Source organism: Mustela nivalis, assembly GCF_964662115.1.
Source record: "Mustela nivalis genome assembly, chromosome: 1".
Classification (NCBI taxonomy): Eukaryota; Metazoa; Chordata; class Mammalia; order Carnivora; family Mustelidae; genus Mustela; species Mustela nivalis.
This window is the reverse complement of record NC_139020.1, coordinates 45,597,179-45,607,482: the sequence shown is the minus strand read 5'-3', so window position 1 is coordinate 45,607,482 and position 10,304 is coordinate 45,597,179. Positions and strand designations below refer to the sequence as shown.

The 10,304-nt window shown below is 34.4% G+C and overlaps 1 protein-coding gene across 1 annotated transcript; it reads right to left on the bottom strand.

The window, feature by feature from the left end:
- Positions 1 to 745: 745 nt before the first annotated feature.
- On the bottom strand, positions 746 to 5,049 carry LOC309846384 (olfactory receptor 5K1-like). The gene is made up of 3 exons (XM_082695290.1): positions 4,842 to 5,049; positions 1,021 to 2,387; positions 746 to 785 (listed from the first exon to the last, which is right to left on the bottom strand). The coding sequence occupies exon 2, from the start codon at positions 2,357 to 2,359 to the stop codon at positions 1,430 to 1,432; it is 930 nt and encodes a 309-aa protein (XP_082551416.1). The 5' UTR covers positions 2,360 to 2,387; positions 4,842 to 5,049; the 3' UTR covers positions 746 to 785; positions 1,021 to 1,429.
- Positions 5,050 to 10,304: the final 5,255 nt, after the last annotated feature.

The following is a 10,304-nucleotide window of genomic DNA, read 5'->3' as shown; positions in this document are numbered from 1 at the left end:
TACCCTGACTTCCCACCCCCCACCCCTTCAAAACCCTCAGTGCCCATCACCCATTTACCCCATCCCATCACCCATCTCCCCTCTAGCAAGCCTGTTATTCCTCTCTATATAAGATTATCTTATGGTTTGCCTTCCTTTCTTTTTTATCTTATTTTTCCTTCCCTTCCCCTGTGTTCATCTGTTTTGTTTCTTAAATTCCACATATGTGTGAAGTCATATGATATTTGTCTTTCTCTGAATGACTTATTTTGCTTAGCCTAATACACTCTAGTTCTGTCCGTGATGTTGCAAATGGCAAGATGAGCTGATGAATGAATAAGAAGAAATGGTATATATATATATATATATATATATATATATATATATATATGCAATATTAGCCATCAGAAAGAATAAAATCTTGCCATTTGGGTGATGAACCATGAGAGACTCCTTCATATTTCTGTATGTGACTGATCAATAAACATTTATATTTAGGTATTTAGAATGTTCCCACTTTTGTGCCTCATTTATGCTTACAGCATCTCCAACTTTTTCTCAATGCTGTGAATGTATCAGTAATTTACATTAGAATCAGTACAAGTTGGTGGAATTCTCAGTAACAAACATAATAAGTAATATTAGAGAGAAAGAAATAGGGATTTCCATATAAATTCCATCTATTTCAACTACATTTTGATAAATCATGAGTTTACAGATCCTCGATTTCAGAGAATCTGAGAGTAAAGTTGACTAACAATAAAGATGGACATAGTTTTGCTTTATTATACATTTTGACTAGCATTCTTTTCTTGTTTTTAATATTTTTTAATTGTGGTAAAAGATACATAACAAAATTTCCTCTTTTAATGATGAAAATATTCTTGATTTAAGAATAGATACTTCATATAAATTGATATTCAAATATAGTCCCTTGAATAAACTCAAAGAAAATTAAGAATGAAATATATACAGTGTACTTCCGACAGATGATCTTGTTTAAGAAGGGATTAATTCTTGAGAAACTGGAATGGAACAAACTTTGTAAAATTATGCTTTGGAATTCCAGAAACTTATCAACAATATTAAATGGAGGTGATCTTTACATATACTGACTTGTATTCCTAGTCTTTGTTGAAAATTATAACTCATTACTCTTTGAAACAATTAGTTAATAGTTTAGCTAATTTTTCTGTGGCACAGTGTGTGACCTCAATAATAATTATTTAATTCATTCTTGAGGGGAGATAGTAGCTATGATTTTGGAATACATACTAGCAGAATCTCTCCTTGCAAAACTTGTTTATTTGATTCCTATATTAACATGTATTACTAATTCAATATTTTATGGATGAAGTGGTCCTTTTCTACTTTCTCAATATTCCATGATTTTGAAAACATTTAATCAAATTTAATTTTCCTATTAGACAAAGATATTTCTTTTAAATTGCTATAAAATGTTCCTTATAATTTTTTTCAGAGCATTTATTACTTCCTTATTTCTTAGACTATAAATAAAAGGGTTTAATAAAGGGATCACTATGGTATAAAAAACAGCACCAGGTATATCTTTATCCTCTTCTTTAACTGAATGTGGTCGAATGTACACAAAGATAAGAGAACCATAGAATATTGAGACAGCGAGAAAGTGGGATGCACAAGTAGATAAGGCTTTGCTTCTTCCCTCTTTGGATTTCATTTTGAAAATAGTGAAGAGAATGTAGAAGTAAGATATTAAGACACTACCAACGGTGAAGAGTTGAATTGAACCTGCAAAGATAAATATCATCAATTCATTCATATAAGGGTCAACACAAGAGAGTCTATATAATGGTAAAACATCACAAAAAAAGTGATTGATTTGATTTGACCCACAGAAAGTTAGCCTAAAGAGAAACCCTATTTGAATCACGGAATGCAGATTTCCAGCTATATAGGCCCCTGTGGTCATCTGAATGCAGAGTTTCTTTGACATCATCGTGTGGTACTGCAGAGGGCTACATATGGCCACATAGCGATCATAGGCCATTGCTGCCAGGAGAAAGCAATCTGCAGTTTCAGCAAGGCAGAGAAAATAAAATTGTGCCATGCACTCATAAAGGGAAATCATTCTGTCTTTAGAAAAGGAGTTCTCTAACATTTTGGGGGTGATGGCACAGGAACAACAGGAATCCATCAAAGCCAGGTTGCCCAGAAAGATGTACATTGGTGTGTGAAGACGACGCTCCATAAAAATCAATGCCATGAGACCAAGATTCCCTACCATAGTGATCACATAGATAGTGAGAAACACCACAAACAGGAGGCTCCTCATCTCTGGGCGATCTGTAAATCCTATGAGAATGAATTCAGTGGTCAAGGAGTAATTATCCTCAGTCATATCCACTTTCTCTGTTGAGATAGCAAATCTGGAGATATAAGATTAAGGGAAATTAGAGAATCTATTCCATTTACTATACCACCAAGAGCCACAAGATACCTGGGAATAAACCTAACAAAAGGGGAAAGGATCTGTACTTGAGGAACGACAGAACACTCGTTCTGAAATTGAAGAAGACAAAAAAATTTGGAGTAGCATTCCATGCTCATGGATCAGAAGAATAAACATAAGATTGTAATTTAGAGTGTGCAAAACTTTTCTTCCAAATTTTTCTTTTTACAACAAAGAGAGAAGCTTCTTCAAACTCCTATTAGTATCTCTGGACATAGGCACACAAACCTCTAGGGGATAGCCAGTCCCCTAAAATGTCAGCTTTATAACTGAACTCTGAAAATCAGCATTCCCATGAATATTTTTGTAATTCCAAGAAGAATGCTTACAGAGGAAAAGGTTTTTCTTTATGAATTCATGTATGGATAGTGTAGAAATCTAGCATTCTTATATTTGGTTCATGGTTGACAAAAAATTTCAGTGTCAGTTTTGGTATTACAGATCCTTAAAATAAATTTAATATCAATTTTTATGTATATATTTCTTTTTTTGTTTTTACTGAGCAAAAATTTTTCATATACGTTCCCAGTGACCTGAATCTTTGAAAAGGGCATACAACAGATATGTTAAATTTAGACCTTAAGAATTGTATGAAGATCAAAAAAGTTTAAGAATAGGACTTTAATCTCTAGAGAAAATTCCTTGAGATATTCAAGGATATAAATATCTATGTATTTTCATCTATCTCATCCCTTTTCCCGGTACTAGATCCATTTCCATAAAAACTGATTTTGCACATCTCATCATTCCTGTTGATTTTTTCCCAGATTTCTAAATCCTCCCATCTTTATGTAAAGCATAGTATGCATATAATGCTCCTTAAGAAAGCTTTAACTAAATGCTCCAGACCACATTGATTTTCACTTCTTGCATCCTCAAGCATATCCTATATACCCTACACAATATAGAGTTGTTCATGTGTAATACTCATGGCTTTTAAAAAAAATGCATGTACAGTTTCTTTATTAGAATTGTAGACATTTGAGTTCAGCTATGACTTTTATTCCTCATAGGAGTTATTTAATGCTATGGGGGGGGGGAAGAAATACTGATCCCAGTCCTAGCTTCAAAGACCCGAGATAGGTGAACTTGTTGTCAGTGGACTATCACTGATCCTTAGTGACCACTTTGGTCTCCACAAATTGAGACTGCTAGTTTTGTTTTTTTTTTTTTATAAACATATATTTTTATCCCCAGGGGTACAGGTCTGTGAATCACCAGGTTTACACACTTCGCAGCACTCACCAAAGCACATACCCTCCCCAATGAGACTGCTAGTTTTGAAGAACATGCTACAAAGGAAATTCATGGAAATTTATCATGAAAAACGTTATGCGCCATTCTCTTACTGGAAGTGACCCAGCTACTATTGTCCTGCTTCCTAGGAAACTTATGTAATATTTTCTGAAGTATATCACAGTAGTTTGAAAGCTAATAAAAATAAGCTTGCCTGTATATTTTAGTTTTATAACACTTAGAGAAAAATCTTAAATCTTAATATGATTTTTGAGATGGGTTGCCTGGATGGCTAAGATATTTAAGCATCTTCCTTTGGTTCAGGTCATGATTCTCCAGGTCCTGGGACTGAGCCCCATGTCTGACTCCCAGCTCAGTGGGAATTCTCCTTGTTCCTCTCCCTCTGCCTGTCCCTCTGCTTGGGCTCTCTCTGTCTCTCTGTTTCTCTCTCTCAAATGAATAAATTTAAAAAAGTCTTAAAATAAATATGATTTTTGAGAACAAATATTGTTTTACCTCAAAGGCTCTCTTGTATTATTACTTTGGAATCCATTAGGATATTTTGACCAATGTGTCTAATTACGTAAATTCTATGGTCAAAATGGGTTTATTTTTCCATACTGAAAACATCAAAATAAAAGCACAGGCTGAATGTTTCACTTTCTTGTTTTAAAGTACTAAAGAGGGGCGCCTGGGTAGCTCAGTGGGTTAAACCTCTGCCTTCGGCTCCGGTCGTGATCCCAGAGTCCTGGGATCGAGCCCCATGTCGGGCTCTCTGCTCAGCGGGGAGCCTGCTCCCACCTGCCCCTCTGCCTACTTGTGATCTCTGTTTGTCAAATAAATAAATAAAATCTTAAAAAAAAATAAAGTGCTAAAGATAAGCCATTTCATTATTCAGCTATGTTAGAAATAACTGTCAATGTACTTGCCTGAATTATGTAACAGAATTAAGCTGCACTCTTACCTGCATGTTCTGAAGATCTACCTTATAATCAGAAAAGGTTAGCATGAACTGAGTTCAAATCTCATGCTAATTTGCCATAGCCTTCAGCTGTGGGAAGACCTAGGAAGGTGAGAATTTGAAATCTGAGAACAATTAAAAAATGCTAACTAATTCAGATAAATCAATACTTACAGATGCTAGCAGTTAGGAAGAAATATCTGAATACTTTCTTTGCCTGAATGCTCTGAGAATTTTTATAACATCACATTGCTTTTGTTTGTGTGTGATGTTAAGTCTCATATTATTTCAGGATATAAGTATTTGTCTCAGAAACATCTGGGATTAAAAGGATGAAAATCTGGAAGGCTACTAATAGTTCAGTGTCAATAATTATGTTCCTGCTAATGCAAAATTAGCTTTCCATCAAAAGCTTATGGGACTTGCCTACAATGACCTCAGTGTACTTCTATGGGGAGATTCAGTTCCCAATACATTTTAACTCTGTGATATAATTTAAAGATGACCTGTGAGACCACGAGGTTAAAGTAAATGAACTTTGCTAAAGTCACTAAGTCATTTGATGATCATCTTGCTGATTCTTATGTAACTGACATCATTTCTAGAATTCTGTTCTTTATCTGGTGCATAAAATGTAAAATGAGCTTAAGGGACTCTCAGGTAGGTTTAGAAAGTTACTGGAGAGAATAATAGGATTTATGAAAGATGATTAGCATTTAGAAATGAGAACAAAAGTTGTGGTAGTGTTAGCTAGTCTCATCAACGCCTTCACCCTGATCTGAAGTTGTTCCCATGTATTGCAAAATCCTCATGGAAACTTTGCTCTTACCTTTAGCCACATATATGATTTACTGAGTTAATCTCTGTTCTTTTCAGTTACACCAACTCCTTTACTTTCTTACCCTGTTTTCACCCTTCACTCCACTAATCATATAAATATACTGTATATTTAATAAAATTTAATTTAATAAAAATACTATATGTCATAGAGCATGTCTACAAGCCATCACTTTTTGCCTGTTATTACCATTAGCTATAGACATAAGAGGGAAAGGATTTCTCTGTTACATTCATTTTTTCATTCCTAACACCTTGGACATTCATACTTTGTAGTGCTTAACAAATGTTTGTTGAACAAGTAAAAAAATGATAGTCTACTGCTCAGGAATTTGAAATGGTCTTTAATTAGTTTCAAACCAAATACTTTCTTCTTTTTTTAAGGGTTTCTTCAAATCCGTTTTAGGTTTTTTTTTTTTTTAATTTTACTTATTTATTGAAAGAGAGTAAGAGAGAGAAAGAAGGAGCAGGTGTGGGTTAGAAGGAGAAGAGAGAGAAGCTCTCTCTCTCTGCTGAGCAGAGAACTGGACATGTGGCTCTAGGGCTTGATTCCAGGGCTCCAGGATCATGACGACACATGCTGAAGGCAGACACTTAACTGACTGAGCCACCCAGGCATCCCCAAATTCATTTTTCTTATTTTGGTATTCCAGATGCTCCACAGTCAACTTGTGTCTTATCTATCTCTTTCCTTTCTTCTTCTTACATCAGGGCACTTGGACATGTGCTTTCCTTCAAGGCCCTTCTGGGCAGTTACTTCAACTAATTCACTTTCAATGTTTCCCTCATCTAAAACTCCTTCTCTCTTTCCTTCCATATCAGTACTACTCATCCTTGAACTCAAATCAGATCTCCATGGGGACTTTCCTAGGTCCTTGTAACAGAGAATTGATTCTTTCCTTTCCTGATGTACATGATACTTCTCTGTTTTTATAACGCATTCACTTCCATATCACGTGTGATTCATATGTGTCTTAATTGGTAAAAGTTTTGACTGCATATTAAGTCACCAATCATGTCATGTGTCTTTCTGAGAAACTGACTACAAACTGAGCTAGATCCTGCTGCATTAACTCCTGACATTACCATTCTGTTTCACTTTTATCAGGTACTTTCAATATGCAGGGTATTGGAAAAGACAATGGAGAGTGTGTGCACAGGATGTGAAAATGGTGGGGATATCTTCCTAGTTTTTATATATGGCTCCTGACAAGATGCTCACCATCTAGTGGACAGAAAGAAAGGGACTTACATTGCTAACCAGTGTACAATTTAGGCTGTAATAGAAAAGAAGTGTCTGTACTGTCATTTGCAAATATCTTCTCCCATTCTGTGGGTTGCCTCTTTGTTTTCTTGACTGTTTCCTTTGCAAGTGACAGTACAGTCAAAAGGTTGATATCCAGGATCTATAAAGAACTCATCAAACTCAACACACACAAAACAGACAATAACATCAAAAAATGGGCAGAAGATATGAACAGACACTTCTCCAATGAAGACATACAAATGGCTATCAGACACATGAAAAAACGTTCATCATCACTAGCCATCAGGGAGATTCAAATTAAAACCACATTGAGATACCACCTTACACCAGTTAGAATGGCCAAAATTAGCAAGACAGGAAACAACATGTGTTGGAAAGGATGTGGAGAAAGGGGAACCCTCTTACAATGTTGGTGGGAATGCAAACTGGTGCATCCACTTTGGAAAAGTGTGGAGATTCCTCAAGAAATTAAAAATAGAGCTCCCCTATGACCCTGCAATTGCACTACTGGGTATTTACCCCAAAGATGCAAATGTAGTGAAAAGAAGGGCCATCTGTACTGCAATATTCAGAACAGCAATGGCTGCAATCACCAAACTGTGGAACGAGCCAAGATGCCCTTCAACAGACGAATGGATAAAGGGGATAAAGGATAAAGGAGATGAATGGTTCATATATACAATGGAATATTACACAACCATCAGAAAGTATTAATACCCAACATTTGTATCAACATGGTTGGGACTAGAGGAGATTATGCTGAATGAAATAAGGCAAGCAGAGAAAGCCAGTTACCATATGGGTTCACTTACTTGTGAAGCATAAGGAATAATAACATGGAGGACATTAGAAGAAGTAAAGGAAAAGTGAAGCGGGGTAAATCAGTGGGGGAGATGAAACATGAGAGACTGCAGACTATGAGAACCAAATTGAGGGTTTTGGTGGGGAGGGATGGGGAGGAGTGGGTGAGCCTGGGGATGGGTATTTGGGAAGGTACATATTGCATAGAGCACTGGGTGTTTTACATAGAGAGTGAATCTTGGAACACTACATCAAAAATTAATGACATAGTGTATGGTGACCAGCATTACATAATAAAAAAAATAATAATAAATAAATATATATCAAATTTCAATGAACTTTGGAAGATCATTTTTTAATGTAGGTGATAAAATCTGTTTCTGAGCTTTTAAAAAAAAATCCAAATCTGAAAAAATTTAATATGTTACTCATATAATTTTTACCTAGAAAATCCTATCAAGATATATGGGAACATCCCAAATACGTTTTCAAAATTCTATCTGCATTGCATGATTTCCTTTCGGAAAACAATTGCTTTCTACTTAAATATGACAGTTATATCAAAGGACAAAATAAAAATGTTAATGACTTTTGAAGCAGCAAATTTAGAATGCTTGTCTTTTATTAGCAGAAAAGTAAATAACTCCTACTAAAATTAACAAATTTTTAAATATTAACATAAAGATCAAGAAGACAAGAAATAAAAAGTATTTCTGAGGATGTAGAGAAGAAGGAACTATTGTGCACTTCTTTTAGGTTCTACATATTAGTGAGAAACAGGATTTGTCTTTCCCTGTCTGACTTATTTCACTTAGCATAATGCCCTCAAGTTCCATCTATGTTGCCAAAAATAGCAGGATTTTCTCCTTTTTTATGACTGAATATTTCATTTTATGTATATATCTATGTGTCTGTGCATATTTGTGTGTATATGTTTACATATACATACCCACACACACATTTTCTTCATTTGTTGATGAACACTTAGGTTGTTTTCATGTCTTAGCTATTGTGACTAATGCTGCAATAAATATGGGGATGAAGGTACATTTTCAAAATAGTCAGTTCATTTTCTTTGGATATATACCCAGATAGGGATTGCTGCTGGATCAGATGGTAGTTCTATTTTTTAATTTTTTGAGAAAATTTTATACTGTTTTCCACAGCAGCTATACCAATTTACAATCTCACAAATAGTGCACCAAGTATCCTTTTCTTCACATCCTCACCAATGCTTCTTTCTTGTCCCCTGAAAACAATCATTCTGATAGGTGTGAGGTGATATTTAATTGTTTTGATTTGCTTTTCCCAGATGATGAATAATGGTGAGCAACTTTCCACAGGCTTGTTAGCCATTTGTATGGTTTCTTTGGAAAAAAAAAAAGTCTATTAAGGACCTCTGCTAATTTCCAATCAGATTATTATTAGTAATATTTTGCTAATAAGTTAAAGGAGTTCCTTATGTATTTTGGATATTAACTCTTTTTCAGATATATGGCTTGCAAATATTTTTCTTTGTTCCATAGTTTCCTTTTTCATTTTGCTGATCATTTCTTTTGATGAGCTTTTTAGTTTGAAGCAATGTTTATTTCTGCTTTTGTTGTTTAGGCTTTTTGTCAATACATACAAAATATCATTGGCCAAGGCCACTACCAAGAATCATTTTCTATGTCTTTTTCTAGGAGTTTTATGATTTCAGGTCGCTATGTCTTTAATCCATTTGGAGTCAAATTTTTGAGAGTTGTGTAAGCTAATGATTAAATTTTAGTCTTTTGCATGGGAATATCCAGTTTCCCTAACATTATTTGCTGAAAAGATCTTGACTCCTCTTTCAAATATTAGTTGACTGTGTGTGTTTTTATATCTGGCTTTTAATTTTGTTTCATTGTTTATGTAACCATTTTTACACCAGGGTTCCATACTGTTTAGATTACTATAGATTCTTAGTTTAAAATCAAGAAGTCTGATGCTTCCAATTTTATTCTTCTTTCACAAGATTACTTTTGCTTTTGGATTCTTTTGTGGTTGCATAAAAACTTTAGGATTTTTTCTTTTTATGAAAATTGCCACTGGAATTTTTATAAGAATTGAATTGTATCTATATATGACTTTGGGTAGCATGGACATATTAACAATATTAAATTCTTCCATTCCATGAACATGAGCTATTGTTCTACTTATCTGCGTATTTTCCAGTTTCTTTCATCAATGTCTTATAGTTTTCAGTGTACAAATTTTTCACGTCCTTGGTTCAATTTATTCCCAAGTATTTTGTTGCTGTTCAATGATATTGATAAATGGTATTATATTATTTCTCTTTCATCTATCTTGTCATTAGTAAACAGAAATGCAACTGATACTTGTATGTTGATTTGTGTTATCATGCAATTTTATTTAATTTTTTTCATTACTTCTAACTGTTTTGGTGGTATTCTTAGCGTTTTCTACATATAAGATTATGCTATCTGCAAGCAAGGACAATTTTATCTCCTTCTTTCCTATTTGAATCACTTTTATTTATGTTATTCTTTTTTTTTTTCATCTTTATATATATATATATTTTTTTTAATTTTTTATTTTTTATAAACATATATTTTTATCCCCAGGGGTACAGGTCTGTGAATCACCAGGTTTACACACTTCACAGCATTCACCAAAGCACACACCCTCCCCAATGTCCATAATCCCACCCCCTTCTCCCAAACCCCCTCCCCCCAGCAACCCTCAGTTTG